At 40.4% G+C, this 19,049-nt stretch overlaps 1 protein-coding gene across 1 annotated transcript in view; it reads right to left on the bottom strand.

Annotated features, from left to right (window-relative positions):
- Nucleotides 1-208: 208 nt before the first annotated feature.
- Nucleotides 209-19,049, bottom strand: part of cxxc4 (CXXC finger 4) — a 29,101-nt gene continuing 10,260 nt past the window's right edge. The window contains exon 3 of the mRNA XM_005457002.4: nt 209-1,426. Coding sequence (XP_005457059.1) covers nt 1,382-1,426 — 45 coding nt within the window. The 3' untranslated portion in view covers nt 209-1,381. The remainder of the gene's footprint in view (nt 1,427-19,049) is intronic.

Raw genomic sequence — 19,049 nt, 5'->3', positions numbered from 1 at the left:
CAATGCAGTTATATGTCTCCCATCTCCTCCAGGTTGTTATTTCTGTTGAGGCTTTAAAAACAGGCAAGAAAGGTAATACTTACCAGGTGATCAAAAGTGATTACTGATTTTTCCCTTTTTTATATATGTTTTTATATCGGGGCATTTATTTTTCTCTCTGTCCATGGTTTCTGCACATAAACGGTTCTACCAGCATTTCTTTTACTGAAGTCATTTTTTTTTTATTTTAACACATAAAAGCATCACAACAACAATATACAAATTCTTAGTAATCTTTAAAACCAAAACACATTTACACATGCAACAATAGGGTTTAAGACAATGAGTAACTTATTGAATAATCGCGTTTTTGGAATGTCTCAACGTTATTTTGCTGGAGGGACTGCTGTTTACGCTGAAGGAGGAGTTTCATCGATGCCTTCTCTCCAGAACAACATCTGGCATGTCAAATATATGTAGCGGTCTGTAATTAATTCAAAATTTGAATGTTTTCAACATGACCTACAACTCTTTACTGGCATTACTTTCTACCTTTTTGACAGTTACAACCTTTAGTGATCCAAACTGAAAGGAGAAAAAGAAAAAGATACAATGACCTATGTAGTTCTGTAAGGGGAGAAAAAGGATTTTCTTTGAGAATATGACCCCTCAGACAGCAGTCTGACTCAAACATCTGGCGCTGCCACAATCAAATGACGCCCAATTAGAGCTTAAAGAAGTGTAGCTCACCACACAAGACAATGTGGGCCGTTCTGCTCTAAGTCCACTCAAACCAGGAAGCACATCAACAAACCCATCACAGGAGCGCTGCTGCCATCGTTCGCAAACATATCACACTGCCAGCAACCTTCTAAACATGAGCATGTGGATTGTGGATTACATAAAAAAGAACAAAAAACTGAATAGGACTCAGTTTGATATAATAATTGAAGTTAAAAAATATATAAAAGGTTGAAGAATAATCATGAGAATAGATTATTGCTCCGGGGTGAAGTGTGTTGGGTTTGTATATCCTCGATCCTTGTGGTCTCTTCCTGTTTGACAGATTCAGGGTGACTGTATGATTGTCTGTTTGAGTCCTTTACACAGGATTGGCTGCGAACCTACAGCCACGACACTGAAAACACATTCATAGACACCAAAAATATACATTATGATACTGTCAAAAGGTACAATAATTACACAGAAAAGGAAATTACAGAGTTAAAACAACACCATTATGTTATCATTTATCTTTTTGTCTGTCCACGTTTTCTTCTTTCATCTTCTCCAAATGTTTCGGGCGTGATGGGTTCTGTGAACCCATGAAGTGCTCCTGGCAGAGAGTCAAGAGTCCCACCTGCCCTCCTAACTGGTGGATGGGGTGGCCACGGCTTTCTTTCTAAAAGAACCACCGAAAAGCTTCGCCATTGTTGACCGGCGTCCTCTGTGGGAGACAAAATGTGAAGGACACATTTTATTTCACAGGTTTCATGGTGATGTCACTGGCAAGCTCTTGAAAATAAAACAAAAATTCATGTTCAGAAATCACAGATGGGAATAATCCGCAATGTAAGGAGCGGTTGGGTAGAATCGGCTAGAAACAGCATGGACATTAAGTAAAGTAAAAATCCCAGAAGGGCACTTAAAATGGCCAGAAAGCACAACCACCAAATCAAGTATTTCATCAAAGAGCCAGCCAAGGTGATTACATCCACGTCCCACCCACACCCAAATAATCATTACGCTGTATGAAATATTCAATACAAATTCCCAAGAAGCAACAATGAGGCATTTAATTACTGTGAGCTCTAGCCGCAGTGAGGGGGAACAGTGCATCATTTCAATTTGAGCCCGCGCCAGCAGCCACCCCTCCTTCTTCTCCCCGAAACCTCTACGCCAGAGTGACAGCCTCTTCTTTCCGAAACTCATTTGGAAGTCAGAGACATAAAATACTGGAGTCTCCAACCAATCCCCATGACCAATTAGCACATTTTTTTGAATTTTTTTTTCCTGTTGACGGGGGAAATGGTGCATAATCACAACTAAAATCACTTTAGTCTGAGTGGAGAGCAATTTGACATTTTAATACCAAGTGTCATTGGCAGCTCCTTAAAGGCATGCTGATGAGTACGTTAGCACCAGACAGGCGCCTGCTCTCAAGCTTATACAGGTTATTGACCACATGTAAAACCTACAGTGTACAACGGGCGCTGATAGTAATTGATATTTAAATTGCCCAAAAGGATTCCAAGCATTTGTAATTATTAATTGCCTGGCATCATGACACAAAACACTGTTTTTTTTTCCCATTTTTCGATAAACAATGAATTTGCCTGATAAGTGCTGCAGGAGGAGTAACATTTGTGCAGTAAATGCAGTAGGCGGGATTAATGCTGTTGTCATTTGTCAAGCCGTGCATTGCAAAATGGATATTTTAAGCAGCCTAAATTAGTTTGTTTTCTCCACCAAAGAGGCTGCTCAGTGACAAGTGGAGTAACAAGCTGAACAACTTCTACTTCACTTAACTTTTTAACCTAAAACCAAAGCCAGTGTGTTTACATTGACTTTTAATGTCATTAGACACTGCATGCATATGCTGGTCTGTAGTATCAGACTGAAGAACAAGTGCAATACATTGGCAATTTGTTTGATATCAGAATAAACAAGAAATTACATCATTTAAATGTGTGTAGAGTGCACTGTTCAACATTATGTGTAACAATAGAGCTAAGACAATAGATTTCTTAATTATCAGATATCAGTCTCCATATATGCAGGGAGGTCACCTGAGCCCACACATGTGGTATCTTTTCATACCTAAATTCTGAAAATGTGATACTTGCACCAGTTCTTCCAGAACTGAAGGGGGCGGCATAACGCACAAGAAAAACTACATGTGGAACAAAGAGTTAATCGCTCATTGGTGAAAATGTCAGAGTCAAGCATGAAAGTACTGTTTGAAGGGGCGTCACCAAACTGCGGTAACAAAATCACAAAAGGCACCATGCAAATGATGCTATCGTGCTTTTCCAACCAAGCAAGAAAATGCTTCCAGTTCAGCGAAGCACCTTAAAGACTGGCATCCAAATCTGTTCAAAGAATTCAAGTTGGGTAAGTTTCGGTTCAAACTGATAATATCTAAAGTGTTATACTTGTATATTATCCTGAAATAAACATTTCCATGCTGTTTGAGACCACTGTTGTGAAATAAGCAACAGTTTGTAGGCTAAAATGTTAGCAATAGCTAAAGTGATTTACATGCATAAGGTAATGTAAAGAATTACTACCTTGTAGTAAAAGTAGCATGCTACTTGACAACCACCCTAATTTTTCAGTGTTCTGTCAATAAGATTTAATCATAACATTTTAAATAAACTGTCTACTACCACAATGTCAGTGATTTAAAACAACTTTTTAATAAAGGATTTTATGTTTAAGTACAGGAGATAATCATTTTGTTTTGGTATGAATTTGGTATCGTGAATCATGTACTTCAGTTGGTGCTAAATTACTGTACTGTATTGTGACATCCTTTTTATATGTATGTGTACAATGTGTGTCCAGCAAGAATTATAGCCTTTTCACTTTCAAGTAACCAAAACTATTACTTGAGTGACATCAATGAGAAGGTCATAAGCACAACTTTTTAACTAGTGCTTACGATGGCTACACTGACACTGCAATAAGGACTTTAATGTCTTCTGCTCTGACAAGTTTAGCATTAAAAGACAAACTTTATTTAGAAACCCACAGAAATAATCTTTATAATGAAAAAAAAAAGCAATTAGAATAAACATGCCATAAACAGATGAGTCTGCAAACACCTCATCAGGCTTTTCAGAGCCACCTATGATATTAAATTAAAGTTTATTTATATAGCGCCTAATAACTTGGGGTGATTTCAAATGTGCTCTGGTTTCTCTTGAGACATGTCTGGCACAAGGCATTTTAAACAATTTACAGAGTAAGGTACAGATATATTTCCTTTGAGCAAACACAGTATTGCAGCAGTGGTACCAAACTTAATAGTAAGAAACCTCTGACAGGGCTGGCATATAGAGAATAGCCATCTGCCCTGATTGGCTGGGGTGAGAATTAATTGATTAACACCAGTGCAACACATCTCTGGGCTCTCATTCACACTAGCTGTGGATCACAAATATTCACTCATCAGGTATAATGCAGTAGATGTGGCTTTTCCTACATTTTAGGATATTCTTCCTATGATCTCCTAAACAGAGTCAGCCGTACAGGTACCGGCTCATCACCCCACCTGATTTAGATGCATGCATTCCTCGTCTGTAGCAACCATTTACCATTTTTTCACACCACATTAAGCAATTACTATTATCCTTCTGAGTGAGTAATGGTGGAACCCAGAGCAGCAGGATACCATCATCACCAATTTAAACGTGGAGGAAATGAAATGCGATCATGTTTTCAAGGGTCAAGATGTGTTCACACATCTAGTTTTTTTTACCTAATTGCCACGAGCTGATTGTTGTATCGCTGCAGTCCATTAATTGTACTTTTTCATTTTTTGAAAGCAGTTTTGCTGTTTATAAAAATGCATGTTTTTTTAAATGTGATTTTTGTTTCAAAATGTATTTTTAGAGAACAATGAAAGGTTCAATCAAAGTTACGCTGAGCATAAAAGTCCCCCAGAAAATATAGTAGAAAATCAATTTAGTGTTTATTTACACTATAATGGGTTTCTGTGCAATGTGAACATAGGTTTAACATTTGCAGTAGACTATAAATGATTTCTTTTCTAAACCATTTCCTGCCTTGAAAAAAAATCCAAAGAGACAAGACATAAACACTTCTCAGTAATTAGTACTTTTCCCAGTTTTCTTGATATGAAAATTTATCACTTACGGCCGCTGTTATGCTTAAAATTTCAGTGTGAGACAAAAGGATGGAAGAAGCAAAAAACTTTTTTTGTGTGGCTTGCAGTGTAACATCTGAGTGGACTATCACAATGCTATATAAATGCCAATCCACTTACCAAAACTTACACGATGTAAATAAAATCCAAACAAAACAAAACAAAAAAAACTACACATGGTAGTAGGTGTCGTAAAAGCTCCTGGTAAATAGAAGTGCCATCACACTACAATTTCAAAATTACAGATAACTAGGAAAATGCTAAACACTTAATACCATTTTCATTTAAAAAAAGATAAAAATGTCAAATTTTTAAAAATAAAGGTTAGAACAACGCAAACAATACTATTAATGACAAAACCATTTTTAAGTCCAATATAGCGAAAAATATATAGTTATACATATATGATATATATTTTAAGATTCTCTTCGGTAATGCAAACAAACAAAAACACAACAGTAGTGCTGTGCTTCAGGCCTTATGTTTCCATTGCTAATCAGAGTTGGTAAAGTTCGTTGCTAGTGTTTCTGTCTAGTAGTTCGTAGACTTTTCTCAGCTTCAATCTGGACTTTAAGAAAAACAACACCTTTTAGACACAAATAATTGTTACGGCTTCATTAGCTTTATGATAACTTAACAGACCGCTTATGTGGCTGTCGGCTAATTGCTAACAGCTGTCGTATCACCAGACTTTAACAACAAACACAGATCTCTGTGACTCGACTGGACAATATCAACATTTCTTTCAGAGGACTGAACAAACTTTACAATGCTGTGGATGTTGTGAACACATCTGCGCATCCACAGGAGGACATTCATGCCCCGTTCTTTCTCTCTGCCTATACTGTGATGCTCTTGGAGCTGAAGAAAAGACGGGAGGTGAGAATGTTTATCTTGATCCATATTCTCACATTGATTAATCCCTGGTGGAAGTGCGGCTCACCAGAGACAATAATGACCCTGATCTGGGCACTCGGCATGTCTCTGTTTTGTTAAGTTCCCACGTTATCGATCCAGTTGGGCTCTCGAGTGCTGCTTGGATTCCCTCCCAGGCCTCCGTGCCTCGGCACACTGCAGTGACCAGGCACAAAGAAGGCTCAATTAGTACAGCTCTGTGTCGTCTGCTCCCCCACCTGCATGCGCCTTCAAAGTCGACTGGCAGGAAGAGGGAGGTGGGGGGAAGACACAAGAATACGGAGACAAGAGAAAGAGAGGGTGATAAAGACAGGGTGAGGAGAAGGTAAGAGCTGATAGTGCTACACCAGGGACAAGGGAGCAACGCCAAGGTTTCACCTCAAATCAAGACGCTGTGGCAGCAGCTCAGCTCGCATCAACGCTGCTGCCTCTGCAGCAGAGCATACATAACAACCTGGCTGCAACGACAGACTGAAGGGAAAGACAATTTCCCGCTCCGGCAATGAATGCACACAACAGAGTATTGAACTGGCTGAAGGAGGAGGGAGACATTTCTCCAGACCTCAAATTAACCCCACCACACCAGCACAGCAGGCAGGGTATTCTGACTGTCTGCTGGTGGCTTTGGGTGATAACAACACAGTAAAACTGACATGTGGTGGAATAATTCTCTGCTGATTCTGGTGAGGCAGTGTAAGGTCTCAGGGCAGCCTGTGATCTTAACTGAACCTGGCAGGTGCAGTAAACGTTGAAGCCACATCGTCAGCTGATTAAAACAAGGTGGTAGAAATCAAACCAGTTGGACCAAACCAAGCCGAACTCCGACCTCTGCAGAGCCACACGCGTGCAAAGGCGACAAAAACCTCCATCCGGAATCTTAAAAATTCAGGATCCCTATCTTTTCCACACAAATACTGGAAACGCACAAATACTCCCCCATCCCCAAGCCCACCCCTGCGCTGCTCCTCCTCTCCCCTGCAGCCTTGGCGTCACACTGAGCTGGGGCCAGAGATAAACCACTCAAGACGATGAGGATGATAATGGCAGACGCCACAGCGCCTCAAAATTCAATCAGCGCCCAGACGTCAATGCGGATGAGTGTAAAAGTGAAATATGCTCGCCGGCGTGTGTTAAAAGACGCCACACAGGGCTCGCAGAAACAACAACAGGAGATGAAGAGGACGATGAGGGGGAAGAAAGCAAGAGGAGGGGAGAGAGATAGAGAGAGAACGAAGGAAAGAGGAGAAGAGGAGAGAGAAAAATTAAAATAATGTGTCTTTACTGCTCTGCTTCCGAGCACTATTCCACTGGCATTCTGAGCAGCCCTACTTTAACCACAGACTGTGAATAAATTACCCTTTTGAACTCGGGGTGATTGCAAATGTGCCCCGGTTTCTCTTGAGACATGTCTGGCACTAACCCTCAGCTCTCTGCTCCCAGCCAGCCTTGTCACAGAGGCCCCCCCTGCCCCGCCACCACCACCACCACCACGACCGCTTCACTCCTCTCACTCCCACCGACACACACTCAAGGCTCACACACGCACACAGGCGCGCGCAACATCATAAAACTTTTAATTCAACGCAATTACGGGTGGATTTTTTTTTCTCCAGCTATAAACTCGCCTTCCCGCCCTCACTTTTTCTTTCCAGGAAATCTCAAGAATCTGCTTGTACTCTACAGATGACAGAGCAGAGAACAAGAAAGATAAGAAAAAAGGCAGGGAGAGAAAAATCAGAGAAGAGGTAGAATGAATAGAAAGGGGGGAGAGAGATGGAGATATGTGGGAGACGGAAAGACAGAGGGGAAGAAGGAATTTCAGGTAGAGGCAGTAGGACTGGGCAGGTTGTGGGAGTGTGCTGATGTGTTTCCAAATGCTCATTATAACACACGGCCCATACGTTACCCTGACAATACCCATTATTTATTAAGATACGGGCCGGGAACCAGGCCGTACTTCATGACCACAATCCTTTGCATGGAGCTCTAACAGGCTGCAAACAAAACATATACAAATATACAAACTTTTCTTAATTCTTCTTTATTTTTCCTGCAGACTGGCTTTCAGATCCATTCAGATGTATAATTGCAAACACTTGTCTTTCTCATACCTACAAACACCTCGCACCTTTGCAAGCTCCAAATACATCCAACACCTCCAAACTACAGAAAAAACAAACCTTTCAAAATAAAACAACAGCCTGCTTTGATTATTTTAACCCCGGTAGTGAGGTGGGCTAAAACCAAAAGAAATGTCTTTTTCATCAGAGTCGAGGAAGGACGACTTTGAGATCCATCCAAAACACTCAGAACCATCTCCAGGCTGGGTGGTGGTGGTGTTTCAGGAATCCAGTCAGCCTTAACTGATGTGTTATATATTGCCTGTCACTTTATTCTGGAGAAATATTGGGGCGTTGCCAAGCTCAGACCTGGAAGGTATAGCAATCCATCACCTGCAACGTTACCGCTGTTAGGAAGGTGGGGGCTGAAATCTCATCTTGGGGCTTGTAGCCAATATTCTAGCCACCCAGTGCTGCTTATAAAAACTACCTCTCCAAGGCCGTTATCACGGACAGACCACTCATCTAGGTATCCACACACCGCTGCGCCCGGTGCCGCATCGAGACGCCGTAACACGAGCAGACACGAGCAGGCACGAGTTTAGACCTCAAATATTGCAAATACTTTCTTATATTCAGCGTCGGCGGCAATAAGTAGAGAAGTTGGGACTGTAATAAAATAACATGAATAATGTGAATAAATCACACATAAATCTGGGTTTTGCAGATGTTGTTCAATAAGTTACATCAAAATATAATATTTTAATGCAGGCTAGGAAATACCCTTATTTTTGTTCAGGATGTTAAGCTGTCATTTCAGTTGTCATTGTTTTATGAATTTTGCTTATATGTTTGGTTATATGACTGTCATAGGACCATACAGGTGCAAACTAACCCTTGAGCGGGGACATTTATATTGATGCACCAACAGAAGAAAAGGTTAACTGTGAATTTTGTGGTATACTGTCCCCACCTGCAGACATTTATCAAAAAATGTTTCTGGTCACAGACATTTCAGTGCTATAGTTTATGTGATTATACAAGGAGGGCTCAAAATTAGAGATAGAAGCAAATTAAGTAGAATGGTATAACCTTTTTCCCTCTCTAAACAGCATATGTTTTCAGTTAACCACCCTACTCGAATATGCTCATGGCACACAGACAAAGAACCCGAGTACACCAGAATGGTGATAGCACTCCAACACAGAAATGCGGCTACAATCTTTTAATTCAAGGTCCAGCCTTGCACTAGGCATCCATTCGAGCAAATCAGGCTAAGTGTATTGCGGATGTTTGTGAGTAATGAGGAATTTGGGAGTTTTTCGCTGACTAGGCGTGTATGGACTGGGGGCAAAGGGGGGCGGTGGGGGGGATGTATGATGGTGTGCTTAAGAGCTGTGCCTGCGAGAGGCGGGGTGGTCACAGGGGGGAGATTAGGCTGAGGGGCAGCGAAGGAAAACCAAATCCATCTCCATCTCAGAAACATCCTAAAGCAGATTACTTACTTCAGTGGGAGAGGAAGAGAGGGATGAAAGAGAGGGAGCGGAGCAGAGGAGCATGAGATGGATGAGGAAGCAGGGAAAGAGAGAGAGCAATTAGCATAGATGCAATTCTGGCACAGTCCTCTGACTTGATATTTGACCTTCTGCGCGAGTCTTGCCAAATATCGCCCGAGAAGCACAGACGGACCATATGGCAAAGTGCTGCTGGAGGCTGAGTGCAGTGTGACTCCAAACCTCCGTATGCTAATGGGCGAATGTAATTACAGTGCAGTATTCCTGTAGGATGTATATTTTACGAGCCCTCCATAGGAGTGGATTTTCTGAGAGACGGGCCAGGCCTCAGTGGCTTCAGGAAATAAACAACAGAAAAACGCCTTTCTTTTATCAAACTGTGAAGGAGCCATTGAGTGGACAGCGAAATGGAACAGGCCCACCACTCCCAAGGCGACACAGCGATGTGTCTCTTTACGAGGAAGTCAGTGTATGTTGATGAAAATGAAAAACGCCCACAGTCAAACAGGTAAATCGAAGGAGAGTTTGCCGAACTCGAGACTGCGGCTCTCCTCTGAAAACTCCCCAGTCAGTGATGTCACAGCAGATGTTTTCAATCAGCTGCCAACGGCAAAACACCTGCTGAGCCAGTGACGTCACTGACGGAGGCTCGACTGGAAGCGCAGGATGCTTCAAACGATGCAAACCAGAGATGGTAGCGAAGCAAAGAAACTCTGATTTCACCCTTTAAATCTTGAGATGTTAGTCAACTTTGGATACAGAAACAGGAACTCAAGCACTTCTTTCATTCTCACGAGATATGTGAGAATGAAGGAAGCGATGTGAAGTGCACAGTGGAGAATTTACATTTTTTTCCGTGCCTTCTTTTGAAACGGGCAGTTAGAAACAGCTGTGAAATATGGTAAGAGAGATACAACTTGCAATAAAATATGTACCTTGAGTTTTCTTTAAGTGGGTGTTCAGCCTTGAGTTTAATGGCATCAAATGCCTTCAATAATTAACAAATATCTTTTGATGTACTAGGATCCATAGCTGATATAAACATAGAGGATCTAAAGATTTTGATAGTGTATGAAAATCAAATAATTACCTTGACTTTTAAAGGATAAGCCAGCTGTAAATGACACTTTATGTCTTTTTTGCAACGCTTTAAGATTTGTTACAAATATTATTGCAAAAAATGTTTTTTCTCTAATAGTTCTACTATTTTTTAAATCAGTATAACAAGGACATGTTTAAATTTACTGTATATGTTTGTAAATGTTCATATACAGTATTTATTGTGTTTTAAAAACACAATCGCAAATGTTCAACTCATTTCACCTGTTTTTCCCTTTAAAATGTCCTCCTGCCAATCAATGGCAAAACAACAGATGGGAAGTGTTGAATTTCAATATTTACCAAAACGTCAATCTCTCTCTAGCCTTAAGAGAGTGGCTGGATGTGCTTCTGCTGCTCTGCTCACGAGCTTCTCATGCTACACCTTCTGAGTAGACGTATCTCTAAAATCACACGAGACGCAGTACGAAAACTTCAGTGTCAAAAACTGCAGATTGGTGGCATTTTTAAATATTCAAATAGTCGTTATGTCATTTAAAAAACTGAATTGTCTATAAAACTATTTTATAATGCTCAAAAAATATAAAGGACCACACAAATAAATTTGAACTTTGATTTTTGGTGTGATTTTGAACCCGGCACTCAAATGTTTGATGATTCTTGTTTCCAGTGACTGTTTTTGTGTCATTTTGTCCTCATATATCGACAAATATTTTCAATATTTGTCACAATCCAATGTGTGATTTAAGTTTTCTTTCATTATTTTGAGCAGTATATACCTATCTGTTAGTGTGCATGCTCAATGACCACTTCATTAGGTACACCTGTTCAACTGCTCATTAACACAAATATATAGTTAGCCAATCACATGGCAGCAACTCAGTGCATTTAGCCATGCTGGTATGCAGAAGAGCATTTATGAACGCACAACACATCAAAACCTAAAGCAGAAGAGCACACCTGGGGTCACTCCTGTTGCAAAATATGGATGATAGAGTCTGAATCTGCACCCCTTAAAACCACAGTGTGCCCATCTTCTAATGGCTCTTTTCAACACACTGTATCACGAAGCTCAAATGATCACAAACTAGTTTCTTGAACATGACAATAAGTTCACGTTACTCAAATGACCTCCACAGTCACCTCTGTTGAATCTAAATCCAACAGAGCACCTTTGTGATTATGTGGAAGAGGAGATTTGCATCATGGATGTGCAGCCAACAAATCTGCAGCAAATGCTATGCTATCATGTGTTGTTGAATCTATGCTACGAAGAATTAACCTGTAATGCACTTAGAAGTTATTTGATGATGACTATTAAACAATAAAAAGAGTTCAGTCCAATAAAACATGCAAAGTGTGTTGATAAGGTCATGAAAGTGTTGTATGGCATCAACAAAACAAGCCCAGTGCTGACGTAACCATGTAAAGCTAGCATGCCACTACCAGGCATAATCATTTGAGAGCAGTCTGCTTGGTGGTGTTGGGTGTGAGCTTTGAAGAACAGTGAAAAATTTCCATCCCTATCAAGAACTTTATTTGATGGCTTGATGCTCAAACACATATCCTGATGCCATTTCTGCACAGTATCAAGATTTCATACTTGATAAATTTGGTGAAAAAATTGGTGAATCAGTTTTGTGTAAATGCACAGTGGCCCAGTAGTTAGCAATGTTCTTCACAGAAAGAAGATTTTGGATTTGACAGTAAAAAAGATGGATGTAGATGTTGTGATGTCACCCACTTTTTTGTGAAGTTCTGGTTTGAAGCCCTGAGAAAAGTATTTTCACCATCACCATCTTGGCTTTTTGAAATTAGATGTGACAAAGAGGGGCAGATCTGACACGACACGGTCAGTGTGTACTGACTTGTCAAACACAAGTTCGTAGACAGTGAGCATATGATAGATAAGCCATCTTTCTGAGACTTACAACCAAAATGTACAAAATGAACTTAACGTTTTATACAGTTTGACCTGAAATAAGTGAGCCCATAAACTCAGCAGGAAAGCATTTACAGAGGTCAAGTCAGAAAAACAATTTCCCACAAACTAGTATAAACTGGAAGCCTTTGTAACCACAGCTATCGCCATCTGATGGCCTTTAAAATGGATGCAGATTTAACCCTCTCAGGCTCAAATTAAGTTTTTTGTTGCTAATGCACAACCAAGTCCTGCAGTGGTACTTCTGAGTAAAAAAAACTCATAAAATATGTATGTGGGGTAATCAGGTTGTTAGTTTTTAACTGTTGCAAATCTGCAACGCCTGCCGTGAGAGGGTTAAAGAACCTCTGCGTTGGCCTCACTTTTCAAACCAAGAAGCAATGTTTATCTTTTATGCTGGTTTGAGCCTTCTGAATCTTACAGTCCAAAGACAGGCAACATTAACTGGTGATTCTAAATTGGTGTAGATGTGATGAGAGAATAGTTGTCTTTGTGGTAGCTCTGCTGGTGACCTGCCCAGTGTGTAACACACCTCTTCCCTAATTTCAGCTGGGATAGACCCCATCCCTACAGGCATATAGAGAAGAATAGGTTAAGACAGCATGTTAAGGATTGAAAAATATATATGGATGGAGACATCCTCCTCTGTAACACACTGAACAATTTGATGAGCAGTTTCAGCAACAGATTCTTTCAACCTCGATGTCTGAAGGAACGACACAGGAGGCGCTGCTCTCAGACTCTTTACTTCATCTGATTAGATCATCTGAACCGGACTAAACACACCTCACTGTACGACATATATTTGCACACCTACCAGCACCTTTTTCCTGTTAATATTCCAGAAACACTGGTTTTAATACTTGTGTCTTTTTATGTTTATGCATTTATCTCTTTGTTTTATACAGTTGCTTTGTTGTCTGTTGTGTATATGTGGCTATGACAACTTAATTTCCCTCTGGGATTAATAAAGTTTCTCTGATCAGATCTGTTACCTTAAATAATGGCTAGATATATCCATGCTTTTTCATTGAAATTCTTTAATAAGTGCTAGTTTGTGCTAGTTCAGTATTTTCTTCATTCAGACGTCAGCATTGTAGAATATGCAGAATAAGTAGGGCGGGCAAAAACTCTGCCTTCAAGCCAAAAATTTAGGTTTGGTATTCTGACGTTGTCCAGTAGCACCTGTTCCATTGCTAAAACCTCTCACACTACATCACAGAATACATCCCACACAATGGACTCATGCTGTGTGAGAGATATCTAGGGCAAAACGGGAGCAACTTTATGCTGCTGAAACATTTCTCAGATGCTGTGCCTCTTCCCTTCATCATGCATGGAAAATCCATGCCCACACAGACGGAGGCTGAGCCAGCCCTCTGAGAAAAATCCCGCACAAAAAAAACAGGCCTCACCTTAAGGTCAGAGGCTGCATCCGTAGCCAGGATCACCTTCCCGCAACTATGTATGCTAGCTTCCATTTCAATTAGCTTTACCTTAGCACCCTCGCCCAAGTAAGGCACTTTCATACAGGGCTCCAACAAAGCTAACTCCTGTCTGTGAGCATACCCCTATATATGAGACAGTGAACAGGCTTTCAGGTGCTGCTGAGATTTCAGGAAAACTAAACAAAGAGATGCAGCGGCGAGGTCAATTGAGCTCCAAGACAGGAAATCAGGGCAGTGTGAGAAGCGAGAAGGGCAGGCGCTGAAGGATGGGAGCGGGGGAGGAGGAGAAGATGAACAGGACACGCGTTTTGAGTGTGCGGATACCTGAGGGATCTGGTATGGAAATCCCCAATTTCTCAGCCAAGTTGCAGCCCTTTGAACAGCGAAAGACGTCAGCTAGCACGACGAGAAGCCATGTGGGTGTAACGAAGCGAGGGCTAAGCGAGGCAACATGCTGCCAGTTCTCTGAAATGTTAAATTGAAATGCAAAGTAGGAGCAGGCCTTCTTGTTTTGAGCAGATTTCACAGCATCTGTGTGGGAGCCCTTAAACTTAGAAGGTCCATACGCAGAGCTCTGCATATTTACAGCAAATCAACATAATATTTAGGTTAGGATTAGAAAATACAGACAGCTGAAGATGAATCTTTAATTTTGCTCAGGTAACTGGGAGTCAAATCAATCTGTTCGTCAAATTCAGTGAGTAAAAATACATTTCAGTAAATCTGATTTTTTTTTAATAATCAGTTGTCGTAAGTAAAATGTACTGCTTTTACTTGTAATGTGCTGCTCAAGCCTTTATACTCGCTTTTTCTTTTTACACATTTTTAGATGTTGGCACCGAGTGAATGTAACTAGTACAGCTTTAAAAAAAATCAACACGTGAAAAGTTACTGTTATTTTCAAATGTGTCCAAAAACCAACAAGAGGTGATCAAAGGATTTGAAGTGAATAGTAAAGCAATCCTTTTTTCTTTTTTTTTGGTAAAAGCAAAAATTCCTTTTGCTTTGTCTGTGGAAATATTCAGGTTGACATTTGTGTGAACTGATCTGCATTAGAAATATCCGGACGACAACAACAACAACAGCCACAGCCACACAAATGTCTGTATTAGTTTGAAATTTTTTCAGATTAAAGAACTGTGACAGCAGAGCTTTGGAACAGCTTTGATTCATGCCTCCTCCATACAAAAGTGAATGAGGAAAAAAAACAAAACAAGGTAAAATAATTTCAAATGGTGATCATAGCACGCATGAAGGCCTGCTATTACAAAAAAACAGAAAGGGAACTGAAGAGTAATGAAAACTATTTGTGAAACCAGTGGCTCATCTGACTTTCCAATACCCCAAGGTCCAAGGAACAGTGGCAAGAAGCAAACCCAGCGATGTACTTCTTCTCCATTCAGTCACGTTATTGCTTGTGAAAAAGCTAGAAAGCAGAAAACATGCTTCGGTTGGGTGCGTTCAACCAACCACAGGCAAAGGGGTTGCATTTCTGTGGTTATTCCCTCTACATAACTGTATGCAGGACATTTACATTTGTTTAAAACCTTCCTCCTCATTAGAGCTGAAAGAACCAATCCAATCCTTAATGCACAGGTTTGCACAATGCATGCTTGAGATTTGGGAGCTGAGCCATACCCATCACAGGATTCTCTGCGTGGGCTCGCATAATTCCAACTTAAGAAGTCACACGCCACAAAGGTTGGAAACCGCTGCACTGCTGCATTTATATATACTGCTGAAAAAAACAGCGAGGCTGCATGTATAAGAAGACTTAATTTGGTTTAATTGAATTTAGCTGAGACACACATACAATAAAAGTTTGATGGTCTCTGCATGTGGAGAAAACCTCCCTTCTGAGGATTAAAGTCATCTAGTTAAGAGTCCAATGACTAATATTCCACCTGAAGCAACCTAAAATGAGGAATTATATAAGGAAGCTTTAGTTAAAACTGGATTTGTGGAAGTTGACAAAGATAAAAACAAGGCAGATATCATTAGTGGGCAGGTAATAAATCAGGGCTAATCCAAGCACGCTCCCACCGGCTTAGTCATCCCAGCTCCACGCTGATCAGACGGTGCAACTGGTCACAGTTTGTCAAAGCGCAGCTTGCATTCTGAGCAGATTGAAATCATTTCTCTACTCAACACCACGCCACAGACAGATCTTTTAAGGAGTGACACAAAACCGTGAACAGCTCAATGGTTTATCAGTCATGGAGGACAAAGGGGCTCAGCGGTAAAAAAAAATATCCACCTGATGTCATCAGCGAGTGCATCATAAATCCTATCCTTTGCCTGGGGACCAGACTGACTTCACACCTCTGTGACACTCTCTAACCCCAGGGTTTCTGACAGGAAAAAAAAACTTGAAATATCTTTCTGGGCACGGTGTCAGATGCTCGGCATGAAATATTCATAATCTGAGAGCAGAGCCACAATAGAGGAGGTGGCAGCATGCGCGGATTTGACTTGCAGAAACTGAGATGCTTAAACCACATTGACCGATTTCTCCCATCACAAGTTGTCACTCACAAATTCACTTTCACGTCAGTTTTTCTCGGATGAATGGCACAAGGCCATCTGTCATTTGCTGCCTTTTAACTTATACGCATAAACCCCTTAGTGCATCTGTCCAGCTGCATTCCTTTTTTTTTTTTTAACATCCTGGATCCTTATGCTTTGAGCCATATAGCTATACTTGTATAACTTTCTCATTCTCAGATTTATGTTTTCAGTAGAGAAATCATAAAAGACAAACTCAGCAAACCAAAATGTGAACGTGTCTCAAAACCCCCCACTTACAATTAAACTCAAATACTTCATATTTTTGGATGCGGTTTAAGTTTTGTATGTGTCACAAATTTGCATAAACAGTCTTTACCTTACAAAATAAAGCGCCTTGAGGCAACTGCTGTTGTGATTTGGCGCCATATAAATAAAATTCAATTGAATTGATTGAAAAGAGGGGAATAAAAAAAGATCAAATTAACACTATTTTTATGGTGTTTACCTACTGTTTGTTTCGTGATAGCTCAAGAACCTACACCTTGTTTGATGTCCCATCCTCTATAATCGATTTTGAGCTGACGATGTTTGAAAAAAAAACCTACAACCGAACACAGTATAATACTGTTCATGGATTAATTATGTCAAACAAGTTTTTAGTATCTGTTATGACATCACAGTGGTTATAATGAAGGGAAATGACTTCCTGTGGAGGCCGAAGATTAATTAAATAACACAGTTATAAATAAAAGGCACTGCAGAGAATGAAAAGGTAACAGTAGCTGGATATGTTATGATACCAGAAATTTAGCAGTTGGTGCGAATATCGTTAGAGTTACGATATTCTTGATACCTAATTCGATACCATTTACTTTATTAGCTCCTTTATTAAAAAGGAATTTTAAATTACTAACGTGGTGGTGGCAAAATGTTAACATCAGCGTTTGCTGACAGGACACAAACTGAAATATTAGGATGATTGTCAAATAACCTACTAATGTCACCAGGGGGCATAATCACAGCAAGTGTAAAAGATGGACATAGTTACTGCAACGCAATGTTTTTGTGTGTCCCCACTGGAAGGCTTTGAGGCAAACGTTTACACCAAAATGAGTAACTGAGCCCAAAAACTCAGGAAAAGACCAGAAGTCTGGTTTGCAACCACAACTATTGCCATCTGGTGGCCTTCAGATAGAATGCGGGTTCAAGGCACTTCCATGTTAGCCTAAGCATTTAAATAATGTTAGCCATTGCAAATATTTTAGCCTATGGAACATAGCTAATTTAGGTGTACGGTGGCAAGTGCACTGCAACTTAAGAAAACACTAGCAACTAGAAAAAATGCTTTAAACGCACACAAAGCACAGCAGAAGTTAAATAAAACAAAACGGATATTAAAAAATACAATTCAGTTTTAGTTCTGGTCACATCCGTAGTAGCAGTAATGCTTCCATTTCTGGAAGTATAGGCCAAATGAGATGGGCATTGTAGAAGAGATCCTTTAAGAAATTTCTTATATGATTTGTTTGACATATAAAGACGCCTTAACGCCCACTCACATCCTGGGCCATCTGACCTCAGGAAATCACATGATAGTTTGGGGTTAGGTTTCACACTGAGCTCACCCGAAACCTATGCTGATTGTGACCTACACCCATTTTCACACCTTGGCTCATGTAGAGGATCATTAGGGGGTCCATTGTCCCTCTTGGGGGGGGCACTCCCACAGGGCTTAAATCTGGGACTCTCCACCATTTGACCCTAGAACTGAAGAAGCTTCTCGGATGAGAGGTGAAACGTCTTCAAGCAACTTAAAGAAGTCCAGACGCTTTTCTTTCCAAGCTCCTTAGACGACATGTAAAGGGATTTCATGGCACTTTCCTTCTTGTCTGTTTACACAGAAAGCATCTGTACTCCAGATGAAATAATTCTTTGCAGGATCTTCATTCACTGGCATACAAACAAAAACCCCTTGATATCAGGATGGCAACCAAAGCCACAGTAGTAATTAATAAAGGCTGCCTCTTAGTGTCTTACGCCTTTGACGGCAGGAACAGTCAGAAGGTTTGATCTACCATGTGTTAGCCATGCTGGACAGATGATGGGACCAAGCCATTTACATGATTTAAAGATGGCAGTTTGTTTTGAATGGATCAGGCCATTGAGGAGTCATTTTTCCTACATGGTCGCTTATATTTAGTTTTTGTACCAGGGTAACGTGGTCAACAGCTTTAGTATTTAAATTGTCTACTCTATCCTAAGGAAATGAAGGAACGTTGTATTTGGAATGACAGTGCAGCGTATTCAGAGGCATGATGAACGGATCACAGGGAAGAGATGAGCTGATTCACTGACATGTTTCATGAAACCCAAACGAAGTGGACAGCCAGTGGGGTTCATGTCTGTGTTATTGTCACTTTATATTAAAGTATTAAATAACAATTTTATCATAGCTGATGTTTAGCGATAGCCACTAGATATGGGGACGCATACAAGGTAAGCTTAAAACCCTGAATCTCAGTTAGTGAAAACTGTGTAACAGTATATTCAGTTATGAATAAAGTTTGAGCTTTATGGAAACTGAATGCCGTTTTCCTCTATAACACATTTTCATACAAATTCTGACACAAAATTCTTGAAAGCGTCTGGTTTTCTGGAGCTTTGTGCAACTGTGCCAACTACACATAAACTTTAACACCTCTTTGTTACAGCACACTTCTTCTCATACACGAC

Source organism: Oreochromis niloticus, linkage group LG6, assembly GCF_001858045.2.
Source record: "Oreochromis niloticus isolate F11D_XX linkage group LG6, O_niloticus_UMD_NMBU, whole genome shotgun sequence".
NCBI lineage: Eukaryota > Metazoa > Chordata > Actinopteri > Cichliformes > Cichlidae > Oreochromis > Oreochromis niloticus.
Note: the sequence above shows the minus strand (reverse complement) of the source record. Positions and strands in the feature narration are given on the sequence as shown.